This window comes from Myodes glareolus, chromosome 12 (genome assembly GCF_982192425.1).
Source record: "Myodes glareolus chromosome 12, mMyoGla1.1, whole genome shotgun sequence".
Taxonomy (NCBI): Eukaryota; Metazoa; Chordata; class Mammalia; order Rodentia; family Cricetidae; genus Myodes; species Myodes glareolus.
Window position 1 is genome coordinate 29,131,735 of NC_142037.1, and position 26,037 is coordinate 29,157,771.

Below are 26,037 nucleotides of genomic sequence, written 5' to 3' on the forward strand. Positions count from 1 at the left end.
ACACACACACCCATGTCATGGTTTCCTGTGCAGAGGGTGAGAGGCATCCTTTTCATTGTATTTATTCACTCGTGTTACTTGAATTTCACCATGCACATAGATTTTTAAGAGTACTCATGAACTTCAGACTTACACTTTCCTACACAACCAAAATCATATGCTGGTAAGCAACTGAAAATACACTTTAATACCAGGAGTGAACTTGAAAGTTGTGTAACAGTCTGACAGGATGACAGATGTCTAACAGGCTAACAAATCTGAGGGCCTTCGCTAATGACTACACCCCAGTTGCATGAGATATTCAGAATTTCCCATCCAGACACAGAAAGATAGTTGCTGCTTCACATAAAAGGGAATTACACATAGTTTCTCTTTTGGTACCAAATCCGTAACTATAATATGCTGACAAACAATATAAATTTTATGTTTTATTTATTTTTACATGTATGAGTATTTTGCCTACATGTAAGACATGTGTACCATTTGCATACAAGCATGCACTGGTGCTTACAGGTCAGAAAAGGGTGTCACATCCCCCGGGACTGAAGTTACAGAAAGTTGTGAGTGACCATGTAGATGTTGGGAACTGAACTCAGATCCTCTACAAGAGCAGCCAGCAATCTTAACTGCTGTGACTTTTCTCTAGATCCCAAATTAAAATTTTTTATTGTATTTGAACTACGTCTCAACAAATCTATAAGGAGGATTTCCAGAAACAAAAATCCACAAATGTGAAGCTTAATTATACTAAGCGTGTGAGAGATAGCCTATGCTATCAAAGCTATTGAAACTCAATTATCTAAAAGTTCTCTAGTTAAAAAGAATAAAATCCAGTTAAGACTCAAAAAAAAAAATCAGACCATAACCCAGGACTTCAAAATCTAAATGAATAACAATTTACCATCACCACCCTATGGCAGAAGCGCAGCTATTTTATTGACTACAGTTGTGGGACTGGAAGTTCCTCTTGCTGGCGATTTCTGCAGGTAGCCAGGTGTGCCAGCAGGAACTGAACAGCCTCCCTGTTGGTGGGATTCACTACTATCACGGGATGGCAGTCTTTAGAAGCTGTGTTTGGAGCCTTAGAGGGTTGGGTCACGGCCAGCTTACTCCACGTTGCTGGGTCAGTCTGAAGGGGTGAAGCCCAGAAACATGCATTTCAACAGTCTCTTTGGGGTTGCTGGTGTCATCAGGTCAGGGAATTAAAAGTCCCAAAGACATCACCAAGCTTTCTAGCAGACCCTAAATGAAAGCAAATCCCATACAAGTCATGCCTTTTATGAACTGTGACATCTTTCATACTCTTAATTTCAGGTAAAAAGATAAATCTTAAATAAAAGTTAGCTGCGAGCGATCATTTCGGATGAAGTCTGAAAGTTCTGAACATGAAAAAGCATCTTTGAAAATCCTTAAAATGTAATCTTTGGTTTCCGGTCAAGAGAGGGTCTTGGGAGTGATCCTTAAACTGAATTTACTTAAACACAAACATTGCAAATTCCAAGACACAGCCACTACCACTTAGGACTTCATTTCTGTGGTATGTGTGCTTAGACCAATTTAGGAACACAACAAAGGCCACGTGTGAAGGAACGCCAACCCCACCCAGTAGTTCTGAGTGAGCGGCCAGAATTCTGTCCAATTAGTTCTCCAACTAAGAGAATGCCATGCCTCTTGCATTGTGGGGATGCGGAAGTTGCTCCTCCTCCATCAGTTCGCTTGGGCAAACCTGGTGCTGGCTCCGTGGAAAGTGAGCATTGTAGCCACCAGCTGCGGAAGATCAAAGTCGTGCTTCCAGCCCCAGTCCATTCGGGCATTGCTGTCATCTAGCTTCATGGGCCAGCTCTCAGCTACGGCAAGACACAGGAAAGAACACTGGGTTATCCAGGCTCTGTAAATGACTGGATGGGTTTTACATGAAGTCACAGAAAAGAAAATTTCATCTCTGAGAGAACTGGGGCAGGAAAGGGGGAGGCAGACCAGACTTTCCTAGTAACCTGACAGCAATCTAAGCCTTAGTTCTGGGTCACTAAAATGGGACAGAGCTAAACAGACAGTCCTCAGAAAAACCACAACCTTCTGCTAGTTCAGCAGGCTCCCCAAGGCCCCATCTGCTGGCACCCCCCCAGTCCTGATAAATAAAGGTAGCTTTCCCTACCCTGTTGTTGGAAGGTCCCTAATCACTAGGAACTCCCACCAATCAGCCCCCAGACTAAGCTTTCCTCCACCAATCAGCCCCAGATTAATCCTTCCTCTCTGGAATTCCCCTAACTGCTTAAAAGAAGCCTGTAACCGTCTTTGGGGGTTGCCAAGTGTCACCCCCAAATTAATAAGGCACTCTTGTTGGAATTAATAAGGCACTCTTGTTATTGCAAACATGGGCTGTTGGTCTTCTTTGGGGGCTTCTCTCCGACTCTAACAGTCTCTGACTGGAATAGACCTAGTACATGCAGGGCCACCTCTTCAGAAGACACTGGGTACCTGCACTGGGGGTTTCATATTATTAAAACCTCACATGGCTTTGTAAGGGAACATTCTTATATCCAGAAAGGTGTTCCAGGCCATGGATAACAAAAACACCATACGAAGGCCCAAGCCTGTTTGCACACTGCCTTGATTTCGTGTTTCTCCCAGCTTCATTAAATTGTGCAAAGGTGACATGGTGCCGGACTATTTCCTGAGCTGGAACCTTTCTCCAGAAGACCCATTCCCCACACGAAAGCATCTGTGACGGACCACCGTGATCCTCAGTCTTAAAGTCTCCTCACTTGAGTGGCCTGGGGATTTTCAAATCCATTTGTGAACTAAAGCGGGTTGGCGTGGGGTCCTACCTATGGCCTGTCGGAGGGGATCCACGCAGTAGGTGATCTGGAAGTCGGGTATGTGCTTAAGGATGGCCTGTGCCAGCTCCTCGGGGGTGAAGCTCATGGCGCTGATGTTGTAGGTCCTCATGGAGAGGCGCTCTGCAGGGGCCTCCATGACTTCCAGGGTGGCCCTGAGGCAGTCGCTGATGTACATCATGGGGAGCCTGGTGCTGGCCTTGAGGTTGCACTCAAATGTGCCTTTCTTTGCTGCATCATGGAAAATCTGGACTGCGTAGTCTGAAAGAGAACCCCATCCGTGGCAGCCAGAGGGAGGAGGCTCAGGTCTGAGTTGCCAGTGCTCTTAATTCAGAAACTCTTTAGACTATTAAAAATGGAAGACTCCCCCCAAAAAATATGAATAGTATGGGCTATATCAAGATTTACTGTTATACACAAGTAACAAAAAGATTTTTTTTTTTTGTAACTACATTTTGGGAGCCAGCGAGATAAAAAACACTCTCTACTTTCCAATTTCTCTTAAATACAGGGAAACTAAGGCAGCCAGTTTACGGACGAAGCAGGGTCTCCCCAAAACAAGAGAATTTAAGGGTGAAGGAGGCTGGAGACTGCACTTACCAGTTGTTCCTCCTCCAGGCTGGGAATCTGCAGAAATGATTCCAGGATATCTCAGGCACCGGAAGTCTAACCCATACCGGTAATGATAGTACTAAGAAAAAGAAAGGGCTCACTAAAAAACATAATAATAACCCTGTAGTTCAGATATAAAACAAAGAAATTGCTTTTTCCCTAGAATACCCCCATGCCCCATGCCGTTAAATTAAAATGTTCTTCAGAAGAATAGACATTTAGGACCTGCAGGATGGCTCAGGGGGGAAAGGCACTAGCCACACAGCCTGGTGACTTGAGCTGGCTCCTCAGAACCAACATAAAGGTGGAAAGAGAGACTCCACAGTTGTCCTCCGACCCCCCACCCCCACCCCACACGTGCTGTGGTACATTTGTGTGTGCATATACACACGCGACGCGCACACACTCAGTGTTTACAAAAAAGAAAATGGGATTCTCAGAATTTCAAGTTTTTCACTTTAATAACACTCCATGATTTAGCTTCTGAGAATCACCATCTTGATGCTACGTCAAGGTGCTGTCAAATGATAGAGCAGCCTGCAGGTGGCACTCCTGCTTCCTGTCTGTCCTGAGTGCTGCAAGCTTTGTTCCCCTGCAGAGAAATCTGACATCCAGTAGGTAGCTGAAGGGCCGGACACTGACCATGGTTTGCTATAAAACAGTAAAAGCGTGGTTGAAATTTTCCACAGTAGGAAGTTTCGGGGCTGGGGAGATGACTCAGTGCTTCTGGCACAGTCATGAGGAGCTGAGTTAGAGTCTGTAGAATCCGTATAACAGGACACAGCATGTGCCTGTAATCTAGCACTGAGGAAACCGAGAAGACTCAATGCCCACGAGCCTGGCCTGCATGTTCCAGGTTCTAGTAAGAGACCTTGTCTCAAAATTTAAGATGGAGAGGAACTGAGGGAGACGCCTAACCTCTGGCCTCCACACATAGGAATACACACACTTGGTCCCCACATATTCTCTCCTTCCCCTTGCCCTCCCCACCCCCGTGTCTCCTTCGCTCTCTCTTGCAGAAAAGATTTTGACACTCCCACAAGTAATTACAGTTGAGAGCCTTGCAAACAAGTCAGGCAACGAGCACAGGTGGGAGGGGCTTCAAGGCCAGGAGAGTCGTGGCTGTGAGCAGGCAGAAACCTTAGCTAAATTCTTCAGTGCCTACAAGGGAAGGGGCCTACCACTTGACCAATAATACACCAGCTAAGTAATTGTCTCCAGGGTGTAATCGTTTCCCCCAAAATAAAGCAGTAAGTGTCTGAGGCAGGAAAAAAAAAATGGGGCCAGATACATGGACTCATCTAGCCCTGAGCATTTAGCAATCTTGCTGAAAAAGGCTTACTTACTTCTCCCATGAGCTCTGCATGGACCTTGGATACCCCGTAGATAGTCCTGGGCCTTTGAATGCAGAGATCAGGTGCAGGGTTCCGAGGAGAGGTAGCTCCAAAAGCTCCAATCGTGCTGGGCACAAACAATCTCACGTTGAATTCGGCTGCAACATCTAGGATGTTATGCAGTCCTGAAATGAAGGGACACTTATGACAGTCTGCAACGGAGACACATTGCCAAGAGCAGGAAAAACTGGCCCCTTTCGGCTAGAGCCAGCTGCTCACCAGTTATATTCACATCTCTGGCCAAGGCCACGTTCGCTTCTCCGACAGCGCTGAGCAGCGCGCTGTAGTGAAAGAGCCAGGTAATCCGGTGGTTCACCACGATCTCACGGAGTTTCTTGTAATCCAGGATATCGGCATAAATGAACGGGCCTGGAAACACAGAGCGAGAAGGGCTGCAAGCACAACCTGGCTCTGTAGCCTAGGTTGGACTGGAACCATGTGATTCTTCTGCCCTAGCCTCCTGAGCACTGGCTTAACAGCCATGCTTCAGCTTCTGTGTCTGGTTATTTATGTATCTCTTTCTCTCGCGCGCGCGCGCGCGCGCGTAAATCTAGGTACCCAGCATCCAGGTCAGAAAAGGGTGCTGAAATTTTGGGGGGTGGTGCTTGTGAGTGCAGGTCCCTGTGGAACCCAGAAGATAGTCTTGGATCCCCTAGAGCTGGAGTTACAGGTGCTTGGGAGCCACCTGATGTGGGTGCTGGGAACCAAACTTGGATCCTCTGAAAGCGCTCTTAATGCTAAGCCATCTCCCTTCTCCATATTCGTCAAGCTCTTTCTCCTCATCAAACTTTTTGTTTGAGGGCTCTCTAAGTCAGTCAGATAACCAAAAACTCAAAAGATAGGAATCAAAGTTTTTAATCCAAAGACATTATTGAAAGTAATATATCTTATTCCAGAACTTCAGGCTCCACAGAGCACTTCTGCTCCTTGTCATTTGAATGGAGCAGCATTGCAAACACACTTTTAAGCCAGGACCGTGCCCAAATCCCTCTTTGAGTCACACATGGACTCTACTGAGCTGCCTCTGTGGCTGCATTTTGAAAATGGAAACATCAAGGACTATCGATATCTTACCACTGTGGAGGACATGAGCAGGGGGCTTCTTTATGTCTGATAAGATCACGTTGTCCTTCCCAAATCGTCTCCTGTAGGGAAAGAAAGCCCCCCACCCCTCAATGAGTCAGCAACGTCAGGAATACAAGTCTTAGGTAACTGGTTATTTCTAATAGGCCCTGCAGTTGCTGGGCCTTCTCCAGTCACCTTCTTTCTCATTGGCATTGTCACATACCCCCTCAGCTTTGCCTCCCTAAGCTTGACCCTCATTTTCTCTCCACAGCCTGGTCCTCTCCCCTTCTGCCCTTCCCCCACTGCACTGGTCACCAGTGCTATCTCCAGACCCTTGGCACTTCCTCTTCTCCCTCATTCTTTTACCCTACTACCTTCAACCCCAGACAATACCCTTCCAGCTCCTATCAGCACTGGCCTCTGCCCTCTGCTCCCAAACAGCTGACAGGTAAGTGATTCATTTAGGGTGATGAGTCTCACTGCATCCAAGTTAGGACTGAGAGCAAAGAGCTAGTGTTGTGACCAAGAGGCAGACTAAATTGTATTTTAAGTAGATATTTAGATGTGACATCTTAGAAGCAGAAAGAGGCCAGAGGCAAGAGAACAAATGGCTAATGCTGACAGAGACCACTGTGCACCCTTAAGAACTTGAGTCTGAAGCTCTTACCTCAAAAGGCCTGCAAGTCCTGCTCCCAGCTGGCCAAGACCACCTAGGTGAAGAAGAAAACAAGATGAGACCTGAGTGCAAATCTATTCTCCGAGCTTAACAGTGGACTAAAAGCCCCCCAGTCGTAGTGAGGACCGAGCTGATGCAATCACTGAAGGTTACTCTCAGCAGCACAGCAGTGCTCTCGGAACAGAGGATAGCCACTGCCCAGCACGGACAGGCATCAGTGCACGTGAGGGCTAGAGGCAGCCCTTTCTGGCAAGGGGTGCCCAAGAGAAGAAAAGCAAGGACACAAGCAGAAAAATAACACTTATGCTGAGCACAGCTCCAAAGAGGGGAGAGCAAGAAACCGTTTGACAAAACGATGGGACAAGCGGGTATGGTAACACACACACACTTTTAATCCCAGCACTTGGGAGGCAGAGGTAGGTGGATCTTTTGAGTTCGAAGCCAGCCTGAGACACAGCCAGAGCTACATAGTAGAGAGACCCTACCTCAAAACAAAGCAGACAAACAATAGGACAGAAACAAAGAGGAGCCACTAAGAAAGAAATGATACTAACTTCCTCACCTGGAGTCTTAAAGACAGTACGGATAGAAAGCCTGAGCCAAGGGGCTAGGAACACATTTGGAGGAGGACCACTATAAATTTCATGTGAGACACTCACGTGGCAGGAAGATAGATCAGTGGGACTTCCTGCCAGTTAACACAGGACTAAACCCCTAGAGATGATTTTTTAGTGGAGAGAGAGAATGACGCAAACACACAGTGAGCAAGACAGGAAAGAAGTGAAAACATGACAGAGGCGGGGGAAATAGAATGTGCCCATCAAGTGAGAGGTTGTCTTGGGCTGCTTGGGAGCACTCTGTTGGGAGCACTCTGTCAGCAACAACATGGAATGCACAGTGAAGGGGGTGGGGCCAGGCACTGTACATTCTGGAGAAGGCGGATCAGTGAGTGGAGCTGCTGGTGATAAGCTCAACAGCGACAAGAAGCTCGGGCAGCGCTCACGTCCCATCTTATTTCCAGTATACCGAGCTCAGTAACAGTGTGTGACGGGCGATTCTAGGCTTAGGCTGGGCAACCTGGTCAAGGAAAGATGTGCCGAGGAGAAAGATGGGTTCTAGAGCTCCTACCCTTCCTATCCACTCAGTTTTGTTGCCATGACCTATTACCCATAATATGGAAGGAATTCAAGTTCCAGGATAGCTATTTGGCCCCGTGTTGGGGACTGTGACATTAAGGTGTACTGCTTTTGTTTATGCTACATTTGTTTAGCTCTGTGAAGCTGTGTTTCTTTGCCTGTCTAAAACACCTGACGGTCCTAATAAAGAGCTGAACAGCCAATAGTGAGGCAGGAACAAGGATAGGGTGGGGCTGGGAGGTAGAGAGTATAAATAAAGGAGAAATAAGGAAAAGAAGGAGCTTGAGAACAAGGAAAGGAGGACATCAGGACCAGCCACCCAGTTACACAGCAAGCCACAGAGAAAGCAGTGAAGAAAGGTATATATACAGAAATAGAGAAAGATAAAACAGAGGCAAAAGGGAGTCAGGATCATTTAAGAAAAGTTGGCAAGAAACAAGTCAAGCTAAGGCCAGACATTCATAACTAAAAATAAGTGTCTGTGTGTGATTTATTTGGGAGCTGTGTGGTGGGCCCCTCAAAAAGCCAAAAGAATAAACCATCATACAATAGCCCCGCATCTGTAGATCCCTTCAGAAAGCAAGGTTTTGTGAGAGAAAGGGAACATAGACAATGGTTCTGAATAAGACAGAAAATGTCAGCCAGAACCACGCCATCTTGTACTGCTCCTCCATTTTACTTGAACTACTAATTTCTGAAACCAGGAGACTAGGCATTAGATAGATTCCCTGGTCATTAGGCAGACAGGGAGAGAGGCCATTGCTAGGTAACAAAAATGGTGAAGTTCCAAGAAGGATGGCTTCTTCCTAGTCCTCATAACCTCAGACAAAAGCCCGACAGCTTAAAAACAAAGGCCCTGTGGGGTTCCTTCTTCCACCAGCAGGGCCCCTGAAGATGGACAGGCTCAACAAATTCAAGGCTGGATCAGAACATGCCACACAGTAGTTGTGGGCCCATCAGCCTGTCTTTCTTCAAACTGATCAATCCTAAATTAGAGAAGGAAAACTCCTCAGAGCCTTTAAAATCCCCAGCCCTCCAGAAGGGACCAGATCTTCGGCTTCCTCAGTTCCTCTTCTGCCCACGTCCCCCTCACCCCGACTTTGCGGAGGGTCTTTTCCTCTGTGTGCTTGCTGTATGTGTGTTTCCTCACCCCTAAGAAAAATCCTTTCTGCAACTGCCGGTTCTGTCTGCTAACTTCAGTCTGCTGTTTGAGATGTCTCCGCTGCTATCTAGCAAGCTCGAGCATTTCCCTGCCTTTGAATTCTTTAGTGGCAGAGAAAACGAACCCCATCCAGACCCTTATATGGTAACAAGACTACAGTAATTTGGCTTCCAGAATTAAAGTCACTTGTTTTTCTGGATTCCTGCTCCCCTCACCCTCATAGCTAATTAAGAGACCTGGACTGCAGGCATGTACTTCAGGCCGCTTAACCACATGACATAGACCCATTCTGTCCTCTGAAACCACTCTGCCATTTGTGCCAGAATTTTCCTCTATGCCTTCGTCTCTTTGTCAACAGCGCTAACGATTCTTCTAATAAATACTTTACCCTCAAAGAACAATCCCTTTGAATCCAAACCCAGAACTTCTCAAAAAAGGCTGTGTCTAATCAGAAAGGGTAAAAAGCTATTTGTGATGGCATGCCTCACTCAGAGACCCCTTTTTACAGGGCAACCACTAAACCCAGCTCCCATGGTCCCCTGAAAGCCTGTTCAGGTAGTACAGCACATCACAAGAAGCGGCTCAGAGACAACGAGGCTCATGCCACTAATGAGGAGTGGACAAACCAACCTGTGATGAAGACCCGCGGAGGCTCTGCTTCGGAGAACGAGGTGGAGTGGAAACTGTCCTCTGCTGGGATTCGACAAGGGGCGCTGCCTAGAAACCGCAAGGGCAAGGCAAGCTTCCAACAGCCGGAGGCTTTGCTCTGTGTTGTCCCACTGACCACCCGTTTCAGCATCCCGAGGACCAGCATCTGCCCTGCTGATAGCCTGGGAGAAAGGAAGGACAAGAGTCCATTACCAACCTTACATCCATCAGCCCCTGGAAAAAGCTGCTCTCCTGAAATCACATCCCAGCTGCCAGTTCACGAGCAATTCAGCAATGCACAAGACTGAACCCCTGACTTGTCCATAGGAAGCCAGTAAGTGCCTACTTGGAGTCAGGCCCAGGGACAAAGGGATAAATGTTCACACAAAGCCTAACCTGGGGTAATGCTGAAGCTAAACCAGATGCCAAGCTACACTGGGGGTTAATGCACAACGAATAAGCGCCAAACAACAACAACAACAAAACTCAAACCAAAAACTGGCCAGCAGAGGGTGGGAGCTTAACTACATGCTACCAAGCTACCAACCTGTCCACAAACTATCTGAGGGGACAAGCAGGTCCCAGACTAAATAGCCCAGCATTGGCTAATACTTCAGATGTTATCTTTGGAATGACCACAGACTAGGAAAGCAGATGGGGGGGGGGGTTGGGGGGAAGGCCTGGCAATATTTAGTAAGCTGTGAGCAGCTTCTGTTTGACTCCCACATCCTTTGAGTGGCTTATTTAGAGAAAACAGTGTTCTCAGTGCTTCCACGACCCCAAATGTACATTAACCTCCCTCCTTCTTGTCCTCACCTCCACTACCAGCTGACAGTGGACTCTTGCCTTTTCTAGGAAGTTAAGAGGTTGGGACGCACACTTGTGTCTGCACTGTGCCCTGAAGATCACCCCTCCACACCCAGAAAAAAGGAGTTGCACCCATACAGACAACTGAACTTGGAATCATGGAGAATTGAAGTGTTATAGAACCAAAGGCCAATTTAAATCTATCTTAAATTGTAAATGTAGCATGATTAATAAAAACCTGGAGACGGATATTGGGGTCCAACCTGAAGGTCAGAAAAGCAAAACAGCCAGCCACTGACTCTTACCTCTGCCTCAGTCTGCTCTGGGAATCTCAGAATGAGACTGAGAGCTGTCTCTTCCCATTTTATATTCCTCTCTAGGGCTGGGATTAAAGGCATGCACCACTACCGCCTGATTTCTTTGGTAAATTAGTGAGACTACTGGGATTATTAGGGATGTGTCACCATTGCCTGGTCTATAAAGCTGACCAGGGGGTGATGTAGATGGGTCTTCTTTCTATGTGTTGCTTTCATTGGTTAATTAATAAAGAAACTGCTTGACCTGATAGGTGGGTGGAATAGACAGAAAGAATGCTGGGAGAAAGAAAGCAGAGGCAGGCAGACACCATGCTTCTTCTGCCCAAGATGGACGTGGGTTAGAGTCCTCCCAGTAAACCATGACCTCGTGTTGGCATACAGATTATTAGATATGGGTTAGTCAAGATGTGAGAGTTAGCCAATAAGAGGCTGGAGATAACGGGCCAAGCAGTGTTTAAAAGAATACAGTTTCTGTGTAATTATTTCGGGTAAAGCTAGCTGGGCAGCGGGAAACAGCTTGCAGCTCCTACTACAAATGGTGCCCAGACGTGGATAACTGAATCCACAGAAAGCCTGAGAAAGCTTGGGAAAGAATAGAGTAAAGCAAGTTTTCTTGGTAGCAGCAATTTCTCGGGTCTGCTCTGCTTGTTAGAGGCAAGCAAGCGCTCTCATCTAAGAGAGGCTTCCTGACTCAGCTTTAGCTGCAAAACCCTGCAGCTCATTAAGAGGTCCTGCCACAAAACACTTAAATGGTGTTGATGAAAAGCTGAACGCATGTTTTTCGGTTTTCAGCCAAAGCAGGAAAAAAGCTGCGCCGTTTTAAAATGCTGGCTTTCTGGGCTGTCCTGCCAGGGCAAACTGACTCTTTCAGGCAGGCAGTCTGGTTGAGTGTGGTCTATGAGCAGAATGCTGCAGCTTGCTTGCTGGCAGGGACCTTGAAGCGCCACAAAGTTGTGGCAATAAAAATGGCTCCAGCAGTACCTCCGCTATGAGGCTAGAAAGCTAAGGAATGGGCTGGATCTAGCAGCCAAAACCATGGCTTTCATTCTCTCCTTAAAGACTCATGTAGTCAGAAAAAGAGAGATATACTGTAAAGAGAGATTCAAAGAGGAAGAAAACCTCTAAATGGTTTACAATATGTTAAAAATATATGCAGACTAAAAGTTAAATTCTTAAAGTAAAAAGAAAGAGAGTAGTTGGGTGTGTTGGTACACACTTTTAATCCCAACATTTGGGAGGCAGAAGTAGATTAACCTCTGTGACTTCAAGGTGTAGTAGCATGCACCTTTAATCCCAATGCCTGGGAGGCAGAGACAGACGATCTCTGTGAGTTCAAAGTGTTGTAGCACACACTTTTAATCCCAGCACTGGGGAGGCAGAGGCTAGTAGATCTCTGTGAGTTTAAGGACAGCCTGGTCTACAGAGTTATTCCAGGACAAAGATATACAGAAAACCTGTCTCAAAAAGTAAAATTTTTGGACACAGAGAATCCAAAGAGAGAGGACTGCTGAACTTGCCTAAAGGTGAGATGGTCTTTTGGGATTCCTGCTTCATGAAAGAGTCTGCAAGACATTCTGCAGGACACAGTAGATAGTGACTGAACTGCTTTTGAATTTTCCTGCTTTATGGAAATGTCTGCTGAATACTATGGGCCTGTAGGCTGAAGATGGATGCCCCAACAGTACAAAAGAACTTTGGGTGACTATACAGGCAGTGAGATGTCTCTATCATTTCTAGAGTTTTGGAAGTTGCTTACTTCTTGTTTGCTTAGGTAATATTATATCCTTCTGGAGTCTTTGATGGAGTTGAAGAATAGATAGTTATTGTTTTCCTTAGTTATGATAAAAGAGAAAGTAGATATAAATATTATAACTATAATTCTTGCTTGATAACTGTTTTGTTATGTAATTTTACTATGTTAAAGTGAAAACCTTTTTGTTTAAATAAAAAAAGGGGAAATGATGTAGGTGGGTCTTCTTTCTATGTATTGCTTTCATTGGTTAATTAATAAAGAAACTGCTTGGCCTGATAGGTCAGAACATAGGTGATTGGAGTAGACAGAACAGAATGCTGGGAGAAAGAAAGCAGAGGCAGGCAGATGCCATGCTTCTCCTGCCCAAGATGGACATGGGTTAGAATCCTCCCGGAAAGTCACGACTTCATGGTGGCATACAGATTATTAGATATGGGTTAGTCAAGATGTGAGAGTTAGTCAATAAGAGGCTGGAGATAACGGGCCAGGCAGTGTTTAAAAGAATACAGTTTCTGTGTAATTATTTTGGGTAAAGCTAGTCGGGAGCCGGGCAGCGGGAAACGGCTCACAGCTCCTACTACAAGGGGGGCTGTTTTACTCTCTGATCTTGAGGCAAGCTTTATTTATTAAAATACAAATGAAATATGACTACACATAAGTCACTTTTTATCCTCCACTGTGTCTAACCTAACATGATTTATCAGGTAAATCCTTTTAGAATAAATTAGTTTAGCAGACTCTCACCAATCCTAAAGCTAAGGCTGTCATCAGTATCCGAAACATAGGGAAGATGTCTCTGCTTTGTGGTAAACCACCTACCCGATGTTGCCACCAGTGGGTTTAAAAAGTGCCTTGAACTTGCATCTCCTCACCTTGATCAGGGCTAAAGGACGGAGGCCGCTCCACCCCTTTTCCCTCTTCCAAACCCCTAACTTCCTCCAGGCAATACCCTCTGCCCTACAGGATTGAAGATGGCTTGGCAGCCCTCCCAATCCCACACCTCCTGTTTGCCAGAAGGGGAAGAACCTAAAGACTTTATGGGGTAGGAAATGGGGGCAGACAGGAAGACAGCAATGTGTCCAGCCCCTAGTCTCCATAGAGAATGGTGCTTTGTCCAAGGAAACCTGAGTTTCTGATTCCCCAGGAGCAGTCAATGGTGAGGTTACTGAGAAAACTTCCTTCCCAGAGAAAATGGATCCTCTTTGTGGGATCTTAGGAGAGTGACTGGGTGTGCCAAAAATACCTAAGGGTTCTGCCCTCGGTACTAGATTTGGTGGGGGCAAGAGGGCCCAAACCCTGCTAACATACCACTTCTTTGTTCAACTCCTTTACCTTTCTAGCCCTTTGAGGAGGGACCATGAGAACAGAAACTACCTTGTGACAAGCTGCTGTTCTGGGTTTTCTCTTCTCACGTATTGATGGTTTATTTCCCTGGCCTTCTGGAGGGCTAAATCCTTTTAACTCCTTGCTATCTGATTCCTCAGCGGACGTGCCCCTCAAAAGCAAAACCCAGGAGGTTGCTTTCTCCTGGAAGCCTAGCCAAGCCAGTTATCACCATTTACTGCTTCAGGCTCGGTTGTCTGTTGCAATAACCAGCTCTGAGGTGTTCCCTTTCCCTGGGGCTTTCCGTTTAACATGGAATCCTTCTCCCAAGAAGGCTTCTTCCTTGTTTTAGAGGAAGGTACTGCCTTTGGGACATAGGGATGTCATGGGACCTCAGTAATGAGGACCCCTAGTTAAGTACCAGGAGTGTGGGGAAGAAAGCAATTTGAGCAGGATGTGGCCTGCTTGCATGGGCTCTTCTTTTTCAGGTTTGATGTAAGCATGGGCTTGCATCCCCACGGTACACTCTTTGACTTATTGTGGGATAACTCAGCACTAATAGGCAGGTAAAGTCACAGATGTGGTGTTTTGTTGGTTTTTTGTTTTGTTTTGTTTTTTATTCTTTGGCTATAATACTCCCCCTCACTTGGCCTGGAGGTGCTTCCTGCCTTTGACAAAGAACAGAGAAGAAATGAAGCCTGACTTAAGTGAACTCAGCTCAGAGTTCTAAGGACCAGCACACTTGTGACTATTTTCTGCACAGGCAGATGGAATTGCTTTTCTCAGCATCCAAATTGTGATAGGTTGCTCCTGCAGGAGACAGCCACAGTCCTGGAGTACCATAGGGTGATGTTCCTTCTGCATGCATCTGCAGGGTCTATGACATCTAATGTGAAAAGAGATGTGGCATGTGAGATCAGACTTGGTGTATGAGGGGTCATTGGAGACCCAATAGACTCAGAGGAGAGAAACTGAATTGGATCCTTCCTCTCTTTCCAACACACTTCAGTCACTGTGGGAGTACCCTCTAGGGTTTGAGATGCTCATTCACTTGGGACAGAGGCTACAAGTTGTAGCTTATCTTCCTGCTTCCCAAGCCAATCCCTTTTCCACTTCAGAACATGGCTGGCACCCTGCCTAACTGGCCAAGTGTTGAGTGATGTGCTTATTCCTGAAAGCAGCTTGGGGTGTCTTTTTAAAATGTAGAGAAAACCAGGTAAACTGACAGTTAAGGAAAAACAACATATAGAATATCAGAAAAGCTGTTTACCTGGAGAATTATTTTCTCCCCATTTTTTTGTTTTTACTCAATGACAGAATTTTTAGTTTTATTCCTCATAGCAAAAGGAGAAAAAAAAAATCCCAGCCCTCAAAAGGTCAAGGCTCCATCCCCCTGTTGTCTGTGATTTGTTTGTCTTTCTGATAGGTTGAAAATTGTGTAATAAACTTGATGACAATATCAATCTTTTATACTGCATTGTATTTTTTTCCTTTTGTAACAAAATATTTTTAAATAATAAATGGGGTGTGAGCTGTTAAAAAAAAAAAGTGCCTTGAGTCAGGCGATGGTGGCACACACCTTTAATCCCAGCACTCGGGAAGCAGCAGGCGGATCTCAGTGAGTTTGAGGCCAGCCTAGCCTGGTCTAAAAGAGCTAGTTCCAGGACAGGCTTCAAAGCTGCAGAGAAACCCTGTCTTGAAAAACAAAACAAAACAAAACAAAACAAAACAAAAAGTGCCTTAATTTAGGACATTTTGTTCTGTAATGAGTGAAATTGTTTTCCTCCAAATGTGAGTGCCCTTGACCCAAGAACACAGGTTGAGGTACGTCAAATTACGTTTCATGAGTGTGTGCAGTAAAAGGATACTAGCTTGAGAAAGCATTTCATGCCCTTATAAGTCATGGGGGGCGAGACAGTATGAAAAGTTAAAGCGATTAGAATTCCGGTGGCTGCTGGTGGGGCAGAGGGGATCCTTCATTCCAGGCCACTCGTAAATGAGCCTGGAAGACAGCCTCCCTGTCCTGGGCACACTGCTCCATGTTATCAAGAGGTAACCAGTGTTGGCCATATTATAGGGAATGTCTGAGACTTCCTCAACCACCCCCAGAGGAATGTTGTTGAAAACAAAAATCTTCCCCTGCAGCCAAGACCAGGTAAGAACTCACTTCTTTTGAGTCACTTGATCAAAAGGAGATGGAAGAAGCCCTGAGAGATCACTGGATTCCCCAGGGTGCTGAAACTCAAGGACAAATTGCAATTCTCAGAAGCAAAAGAATGAATTGCCACAGTTAAAAGGGTCAAGAGAGAGCAAACTCCGGGACACCGAAGGTCCCATCATTCCCCACCAGGAAGACATCAGAAGGAACCCTGTGGGTTCTTAGCTAAAAGGCCAAGGGTTTTACCCCGGCACTGTGGGCAGCATGGACCTGTGCTGGCTCTTCCTAATCCACTAAAAGCCCGCAGCCTGGCAGGACTGTCCTGCTGTGGGATGTCTGTGCCTGCTGCCCTGCCCTCCAGCTGGAGGATCCATTATGGGACAGCTTTAACATACCAGTCAGAGACATCAGTGAGAGCCACAGAAACTTCTACCCACACAGCTGCTTTTCCAAGTAAAGATTACTGCCTTATTCTACTGTCTCATTCCTGCCTGGTCCATCTTGACAGAGCCACGTGCTGCATAAAGCCATTTGGCTCCACAGTAGGCCACACAGGCAATGGCAACTCCATAAGATAATACAGCAAAGGGATGTTGTAACCAGCTAGGGGAGTGACAAAATTACCTGCTGATGCATGCCTCACGTGTCTCTGCTGTTGTGTGAACATGACTAGACTCAGGCAGCAGACCTCAAAATTTCCAGCTTCAAGATTTCAAAATTCCTTTATTCTATTCTATTCTATTCTATTCTATTCTATTCTATTCTATTCTATTCTATTCTATTCTATTCTATTCTCTTCTAATCTATTTCATTTTATTTTGAGACAGGGTCTCACTGTGCAGCCCTGTCTGGCCTGGCAGTCACAGAGATCTGTCAGCCTCCCAAGTGTTGGAATTAAAGGTGTGTGCAACCACACCCGACCTCCTTTACAGTCTTAAAAACCGTGGACTGAAAGCCGGGTGTGGTGGCCTACGCCATTAATCCCAGCACTCTTAGAGGCAGAGGCAAGCAGACCTATTTGTTCAAGGCCAGTCTGGTCTACAAAGCAAGTTTCAGGACAAGTTTCTGAATGGCCGGAAAAGATCCCATTTCTGTACTGGGCCCTTTTGGGACTTTGAACTACACCCCCAGCCACCAAGATAAGCTGAAGGTGTAGGACCCCTCTTTAGGGGAAATATTAGCTAACGGGGAAACCTAAGTTACACAAAATTACTGACTGCAGTCCATTCCCCCACCCATAGTCATACAGAGAATGTTGACCACAAAACTTCCCCTATCAGCTGAGTAATATTTCACGCAGCCCCTGGAGTTAGCAAAGGGTCAGCGGATGTCTGGAGGAAGTAACCAGGGGGGCTGTTGCTATCTCCCTTAGATAATAATAGCCTACCGGGAACTAATAGCTCAGCTTTACCTAATCTTTAGCCAATTGTGATATAGGATAAGTAATTCTGTATTTTGAGATGGTAATCTTGTGACTGTCTTGTGGCTTTTGTCTTTATAAACTCCTTACAAAAATAAACGGGATCCTTCTCTCTCCATCTGTTGTTTCAGACTGTGAGGCAGAGGGCCCGTGCTAGCCCATACTTAAATGAAACCTTGCTTTTGCATTCAGAAGTGTGGCTCTATAGTGGTCTTCTTGGGTGTCCTAGGACTTAGGCACAACGTTTCTATCTTGAAAAACACACACCAAAAAACTGTGGACTGAAACGTATATGTGAATAGTATCATCTATCAATATCTACACTATTAAATATTGCTAAAATTATTAGATGAGATGTTTATTCTTATTAAATTATTTAATAATATTAGCATACACACATTTATGAAAGAGACTGTGTTTCCCAAAGCAAAAACAGACATCACGTAGTGAGAAGAGTCCGTTGTCAGACATCAGCTGATTCTCATACTTGCTTCCATGCTCAGTCTGTCTTGAGATTTCACTGAGGTAGTTGCAGAAAAGGCAAACTCCCACAGCAGAGTGGTGAGGCAAGTGGGTGTTTCCAGACATGTATCTTAGTTCTCTAAAGTTCAAAGTTTAACTAACCTTTAACGCGCACGTGTGTGTGTGTGTGTGTGTGTGTTGCCCTAGTTCCAGGATGCCCACATGTGTGGATGCACATGTGTGTGGAGGCCAGATGTTGAGGTTGGATATCTTTTCTCCAGCCCTCTCTCCACTTTTCATTTTTGAGAGGGAATCTCTCACGTAGCCCGAAGCTCATCAATCCTGCTAGACTGGCTGGTCAGTGAATTTCAGGGGTCTTCCTGTGTCCTTCCAGCCTCACCCCCTGAAACACACACACACACCCAGCCTCCTCCCTAGCATAGAACTTTGCACACAGACAATCAGCAGCACGCTTGGTGGTTTCTGGAGATCTGAACTCGATTGGTCCTCATGCATGCATGCCAAGTACTTTGTAGTAAAACTGAGCCATCTCCCAGCCCCTTTAATCCTTGTCAAAGGTCAGCTCCGTGGAGGATCTAACGTGTCATCACTGCACACCTTGCCACACTCCTGCCTGTTGGCCTACCTAACACATGGGAGGGTATTTTCAAGACAGGATCTCCCTATGTAGCTCAGGCTGCCCTGGAACTCACGATGTAGACCAGAATAGCCTTGAACACAAAATGATCCACCTCCCAAGCACTGGGATCTAAAGGCATGAGCCAATACACCCAGCTTTCTTAGCCTGCTTCTAGCTCCATGCTACTGGACTTTGGAGAAATGTTGGTTTGTTTGGTGAGTCAGGAACTTCTTCTAAGTCAATGATAGCATACTTCACTCTGCAGTGTCAAAGCCACATGGACAAACGCCATGAAGCTCCTCAGTGTTGGGGATGAGCCCCTTTCCTTGTTCCTTTGGAGGAACAGACAATTTTAATCATTTTTAGAATCCATCTGCTGAATCCCCAAGCATGCATAACCATGTCCAGTCCTTCCTTGCAGCACCAACGTTCTATCGACAAGAACTATGGGTCCAGCTCGCGCTTCAGTTCCACAAATGCTTTACCACAAGACACCATCACATTTGATAATACAAGGGGAGCTTCATAGGTCACCATCCGGCATGCTGCAAAGACCTGCATTCAGAAGCCAAGGTTTCAGAAAATCAAAGGTTCCTAAGGATGCTGTGAAAGTGATCAGAGCCAGCAATTACTTTACTTCTGTTTGAAAGCGAGGCAGGTGCAGTCCTTCAATTCTTTCTTTTAAAGACTTACTATTTTTTACTTTGTGTGTGTGTGTGTGTGTGTGTGTGTGTGTGTGTGTGTGTGTGTACCATGAGAGTGCAGGCACTTGCAGAACCCAAAGAGGACATCAGATCCCCCTGGAACTGGATTTAGAGACAGTTGTGAGTTGCCGGGTGGGTGCTGGAAGCAAAACCCTGGAAGCAAAAACCTCTGCATGAGCAGCAAGTGCTCTTAACTGCTGAACCATCTCTCCAACTCCCCAGTTCTGTCTTTTCGTTGGAATACAATGACCCCTGGCAGTACACTGCATAGTCTTGACTGAAATCAAGAACCAGTAGCCCCCGATTCCTCGGAACCATCAGCACAGGTTCACCCCAGCTCCACCGAACATGAAAAGGCAATTCAACACTTGGGCTGTTTTGTTTCCGACCCTCCACCAAGAGTCTCTCCTGTAGCTCGTCTGGCATGAACTCATAAGCACACAAGCAACACAGTGAATCCAGACACCACCGCAAACTAGTCGCTCAGTCTTTTCGTTTGCAGCTAAGCCTCCTCCAGTCAATACACCACTGGAGAGCAGAGGTGTTATGATTCCCTTTGGGGTCCTTCCCCCTAAATAAGACGTTACTCTGTCTCTGGACAGTGCAATGTGATTATCTATGTTGTTTGATACTCTGTCTGGTGACCTGTCCAGCTTGATGCTTCAACGACTTGTTCCAGTCTGAAGATCTAAAATATTTTTTTTTAAAAAAAAAAAAACGAGTTTGAACTATCTGCTTAAGACATTCAAGTTCACACTTCTCAGAGGGCTCGAACTGGCTTGTCTTGAAATTATGCTCCTGGAATCATGGTATTATTTAGAACGAAGGTCTGACTGAAGATTCACAGGGATGCAGGAAGCCGGGGGACACTTTTAGCCCCTCTTATTCAGTTCTGCCCATTTCTCTGGATAAATTCCCCTTCACAAGTCAGAGAACTGGCCCAGTGTGGATGCTCACATCACCCTTTCCTACCCTCGAGGGCACAGATGGCACTGCCAGCTGTGGGCCGGCAGGTCAAGTTTTCTGTTATCCCCTGGCAAGTCAACAATTCATTCTTTAGCATAAAAACGCATAAAATGATATCCTTATACTGCCGTATTATTAAATTTAAAGACAATTTGACATTTAAACTTGTAGCACAGTTTTCCAGTCACGATGAAGTACATGCTTGCCTTTTGATGCCATGCCCTGTAGATGCGGGGAAACTTGAACCCAAAGCCACAGAGAGAAGAACGGGCTTGGGAACATACAGTAGAGCAAATCACTTTCATTCCTGAAAACACATAGTTATCCCCGGAGCCTAGAACCCAGAAACAGAAGACTACTCACGCACACCCCTCATTAGCTACCAGAGGCCAAACTCAGCCATGGATCCTCTGAGCGCACTGGGAGAAAAGGCAAATAGCACCATTCTTCCCCTAGTGGTGTGACCTTGTGGACTCCATGAAAGGTCTCAGGGATCTCCAAGGTTCCCCAGATCATACCCTGAGAACAGCTTGCTGGGCCAGAAAGTAAATTTGCGAAGAGCAAACAAAGATCCTTAGTCCCTCTCTGTTAAAACCAAATAGGCTGTGGACTCTCTCCCAAGCACCTAACAGACTTAACTACCTGCAAAGAATGAAAAAGAAAGGACAACGCCCTCTCCCCTCCAGCAACAGGATGACTTCTTCCAGCCAGCACATGGAGGGACCCTCGGGGACACTGCTGAGAGGGGACTGGCACCAGGGACCTGGTGATGGGGATGGGCTCAGCACTCAGTTGGTTTTGTTTGTATTTGCATGGGTGCAAAGGTCTCACAGGCTCTGCCATAAGCAAAGACAGCCTTGAGAAAAGGCTCAGGTGACAGGAGTGTAGAGTTGCATTGGCTTCAGGAGACAGCGTTTGCATCTCTAGAGGGCACTCCCAGCAGCAGCCCTGCACAGGGAGCAGAGGCGGCCAGGACTTTCCCTGTGCTCTCTTCTCAGACAAAAGTGACTCAGCTTTACCTCTGGGAAGCGGGATTCCATCACAACTGTCCTGAGGAGAAACCGTTCTGTTTCGGGAATATTAGAGTCTTTAGAAATAGCCATTTCCACAAGGTCGAGACATCAGTTTTCCTGAGTGCCAGCCCAAGGCCACCTTGCATTTCTAACTGCAATCATTCTTAGCCACAGAAACTAAACGGAGACCTGGAAAATCTTAAGCCCAGCACATGAAACATAAAATAAAAAGTACCACCTCGAATGACTGACTAGGTGAAGGTAAATTCACAGCAGAATTTACTTAGCCTCTAAACCAAAAAAAAAAAAAAAAAAAAAAATTAGGAAATCTGACACGTGCTACAATATGGATGGGCGGCCCTTGAGCGCATACTGTGAGTGAAATAAGGACTGCACACCTGGTCCCACCCGTGTCCGTTATCATCAAAATTCACAGAAAGAAAGTAGGACCTTGGCTTGGAAAGAGAAGGGCATCCCTGAGACCCACTACACATAGGGCACACTTAACTTTTTTTTAAAAAATGATTTATTTAACTTTATTTTATGTGCATTGGTGTGAAGGTAATCAGATCCCCTGGAACCGAAGTCACAGACAGTTGGGAGTTGTCATGTAGGTGCTGGGAACTGAACTCGGGTCCTCTAAGAAGAGGAGCCAGTGCTGTTAACCACTGCGCCATCTCTCCAGCTCCACACTACTGACTTTTAAAGGTTTACTTATTTGTGTATGTCATGAATAGGGTGCTTTGTCTGCATATACGCCTGCACACCAGATGAGGGAATCAGATCCCGTTAGAGAAAGTTGTGAGCTGCCATATGGGGGCTAGCAATTGAACTCAGGACCTCTGGAAGAACAGCCAGTGCTCGAAACCTCTAAGCCATCTCTTCAGCTCCCCATATTACTGACTTCAAAAGTGCTTAATGTGATAAGTCTATTGCTAGCTGCCTGTAGCCATGGTTAAACAGAAAAGAGTTTGAGGAACTCTCAGACCAAGGAGCCAGAACACCAGGCAGTCCCCAACCGCTATTGTATCCCTCCCCCAAGGGCACAGCCCCCTGCTTCTCAAATCTGCCCAAGCCCTTTCTTTCTTTGCTGTCTCTCCAAGAAAGTTGCTTCTCTGTGTTCTCACGGCTAATCCTACAAAGTAGGGGATTAGTCCTGTGCCCAGAAACGTGTCTAGAAAAGGCCAGCATTGCCTGGGTGACAGCACCCTGACTCCAGCGTCCTCTCCCCATCCTAGTGGGTACTGTCAGCCACACCCACCTTCATTCTCACCCACCACAACCAGCAAGCAACAGTCAAGGCAGTATGGGCTTTAAGATGGAAGGGTACCATTCTAACAGTAAGGACCCACGGACAAGCCAAGCACTGCCTAACTACTGGGCTTTACAAACCACCTGCTTTCCTGAAGTCACATTCAGCTCCATAGTTTTCTTTGAAGCTTTCCCATTTTGCAGGATTAAGTGTCCGGGATAAGGTGGACATTAATGACCAAAGGAGGTGAAAGGTCTTCTGAGTCCCAAATCTTCCTGCTACCACTGACTACAGCCCAGCTTCAACTTCCAGAACCCACATGGTGGAAGGAGAGAAATAACTTCCACAAATTGTCCTCTGATCTACACATTCACCATGGCAGGTGACCCACACACATGAAGAAGAGAGAGGGATAACGATGTTTTTTTTAAAAAAAAAAAAAAGGAAGGAAGGAAGGAAGGAAGGAAGGAAGGAAGGAAGGAAGGAAGAAAGAAAGAAAGAAAGAAAGAAAGAAAGAAAGAAAGAAAAGGTCTCAGATTTAAAGGCACCTTTCGGCCCGCCCAGAACTCTGAGCAGCATTTCAGAGACCTCCTGGGGATCAGGACCGGGTCTTGCCCCTCCAGCTCTGCTCTCGCAGAGCCTGGGTGGTCTCCTGCATCCTTATTCTCCGAAATCGAACAAAGTCACTATATTGAGAGGCTTTATTATAAGCAGACAACCTAGCAAAGCACCTGGCAAAAGGCTCTGTCCATGTTAACCCCATTCGCGTCATAAAAAAAAAAAAAATCTGGAATTTATGTGAGCTACAAAGGGTCTTAGAGGAAGGTCCGACTCACCTCTGTCCACCTTCACCTGCTTTATTGGGAAACCACCTCGGGAACCTGAGATTGTCAGCCTCAGTCTGCTTTCCAGTGAAAAGGATGGGGGGCCCCTCCCAACCCATCCTTCTCTGAGATCGCGTCCCAGTTTACCAGACAAACCAGTTTTCTGGGAACCGCGTGCTTATTCCTATTGCTAGGAGGTTGAGCAGTAAGGAGCGGGGCCCCACCTTGTCACCCCGGGCTGCATGGACGCCCACCTCCCGCCTCCCGGACCAGCGTAGCAGTGGCCCGGGCCCCCAACCCAGCCAGTGGACTTCGCTGGTCGTCCTGAGCCCAGAAGGAGGAGTCAATCCCCGAGGACAGGCGCGGAGGGGACACGTCGAACCATCTCCCGCACTGACCTGAAGATGCAAAAGACTGGATGCTATGAACGCCACAAGGGAGCCGTAGCAGCACGTGCGGAGTCAGGAGGTTGGTTCGGCCCTTTATCCTCTCTTCGTCCTGGACCTGCCTAGCCCCGTAGGATTCCCCCCTCCCACCCAAGGCTCCGCCCAGGCCGCCAGGAGTTTTGCCCCAGCCACCTCACCTCCGCCCCCGGCCGCCTGTGGCGAGCCTACACCTGTACCTGGAACAGAGCAGCCCTCAGGGCTGCACCAGGGTGCTACCACTCCCCTCCATTTGATAGGGGTTAGAATTCAGGACCTACAAGCTGCAGCTGGAAAGATCTGCTCTGGACCTGTGTCTGGAAATGTGGCACAGACAGGCACTTAGTCATTGTAGTTCCCTGCTGGGAACACCGAAGTCAAATATGTGGCTTCCAAGGCAAGCACCAAGCAAGCATCCTCTGGTAAGGAAGGGGCTTAGAGTGGCAGCCTCCATCAGACCCCAGCAAGAACACACGACCAAGGGGCTAACATCTGGAGTTGAAGGAGCCTTGGGTGTATCTCCTTTGGTGGTCCAATATTGTAGCCGTCCAGCCTGAGCAAAAATATTTTACATTTGACTACAGGAGGTAGGGTAGGCATGAGCCACCGCGTGCATGTTGAGGTCGGTGGACAACTTGCAGGAGGGTTCAGGTGATTGAACTCAGGTTGTCTTGTCAAGCTATCTCTCGGGCTAATAAAACCTGGAAGTTGGACTTGGGGGATGTGAAATGAATTTCCCAGGAAGGGGCAGAAGGACGGTGGGAGCGGGGTGGGGGCGGGGGCAGCATTAATGTTAAACATTCCCCCAAGGTTGACTGACATATTAACTGTTTGTGGAAAACCAGGCTGTTACAGGTTGGGAATCAAGATTATCTCAGGCCATCTTAGTCCCTGGATATCCATTTACTGCCCATCCCTTGTGTGACCAACATCTTTGTGACTATTAGGTAAATCCTTTTGGAATGTACAAACAAGACCCCTAGCTTCCGCCAACCCTGTGCTCCCTTAGGTTTTTGTCAACTCGACATGAGCTGGACAGATCTGGGAAGAGGGAACCTCGTTTGAGAAATCGCCTCATCAGATTGGTCTGTAGTTACATCTGTGGGGCATTTTCTTGATTAATGATAGATGTGGCAAGGCCCAGCCCATTGTGTACTTGGCACCCCTGGGCAGGTAGGCCTGGGTTGTGTAAACAAACAGGCTAAGCAAACCAGTAAGCGGTGTTCCATTATGATCTCTGTTTAAACTACTGCCCAGGCTTCCCTACAGAACAGACTATAACAGTCTGTGAGGTTATTCTCAACCCGTGGGTCGTGACCCCTCTGGGAGGTTGTATGTCAGATACCCCGCATAGCAGATATTGACATTATGATTCATAACAGTAGCAAAATAACAGCTGTGAAGTAGAACAAAATAATGTTGTGGCTGGGGGTCACCACAACATGAGGAACTGTATGAAAGGGTCGCAAGCGTTAGGAAGGCTGAGAACCACTGGGGTGTAAGCTGCAAAATGTATCGAATCCTTTTCGCCCCAAGTTGCTTTTGGTCACGGTGTTTACCACAGCAATAGAGAACAGCTGGGACACATCCAAATAAGACGGTCTTCTCATAATGTCTGAGCGCTAGAGCAGCTACTTCGGGTCTCCGCTGCCACTGCCTACCTGATGTTCTCACCCGTGTGTTTTAAAAATGTTTTAATTCAAGCCAGAGAAACGGCTCAGTGATGAAGAGCCCCAGGAAATGTCCCAGAAGACCTGGGTTTGATCCCCAGCACGGGTAAGGTGACTAACAACCCCCTGTAATTCCAGTTCCAGGGCCATCTGGTGCACCCTAGCGCACAGACATACACGCTGCCAAAACATCCACACGCATAAAATGAAATAAAGTATTTTTGAAAAGTCTAAAATTTATGATTTTGTTTTGTTGTTCTAAGAACTATTCGAAGGTGAAGCCTTATTGGAGGAAGTGTGTCACTGTGGGGGTGGGCTTTGGGGTCTCACAAGCTCAGGCCTGGCCATTTTGTCACACTTTGTTCCTGCTGCCTGCGGATCTAGATGTAGAACCCTCAGCTTCTCCAGCACCATGTCTGCCTGCCTGCTACCGTGTTTCCTATCATGACGATAATGAACTAACCCTCTGAAACTGTAAGCCAGCCCCAATTAAATGTTTCTCCTTATAAGAGTCGCTGTGGTCATGACATCTCTTCACAGCAATAGAACCCTTAAGACAGGGCCCAAACACGTAATTGAGGAATCTGCCTTGTAACAAGACCTCTGAGTGATCTATGAGCCCCACGGTGTGGGCGACACAGCTGTAAGGTCCCTTCCAACATCCCTGAAGTGCTAAGGGTTGGTCTCCCCTATACAGCAAGGCCTACTAGATTTGAATCCTGATTGGGTGACTAAAAGGCTCCAAGAAAGCCAGTCCCATGTTGAGAGCACCCTGT

At 46.6% G+C, this 26,037-nt stretch overlaps 1 protein-coding gene across 2 annotated transcripts; it reads right to left on the minus strand.

Annotated features, from left to right (window-relative positions):
* Positions 1-415: 415 nt before the first annotated feature.
* On the minus strand, positions 416-23,703 carry LOC125392331 (L-threonine 3-dehydrogenase, mitochondrial). Of its 2 annotated transcripts, none has more exons than XM_048422106.3 (9): positions 23,568-23,703; positions 9,513-9,712; positions 6,576-6,618; positions 5,918-5,988; positions 5,063-5,212; positions 4,796-4,968; positions 3,438-3,528; positions 2,829-3,098; positions 416-1,847 (listed from the first exon to the last, which is right to left on the minus strand). In XM_048422106.3, exons 2-9 carry the CDS (start codon positions 9,694-9,696, stop codon positions 1,708-1,710), a joined length of 1,122 nt encoding a protein of 373 aa, XP_048278063.2. In that variant the 5' UTR covers positions 9,697-9,712; positions 23,568-23,703; the 3' UTR covers positions 416-1,707. The 2 variants fall into 2 exon arrangements, with proteins under 2 accessions (XP_048278063.2, XP_085554766.1); XM_085698640.2 differs by lacking the exon at positions 23,568-23,703 and adding an exon at positions 23,182-23,314.
* Between the last annotated feature and the right edge of the window lie 2,334 nt (positions 23,704-26,037).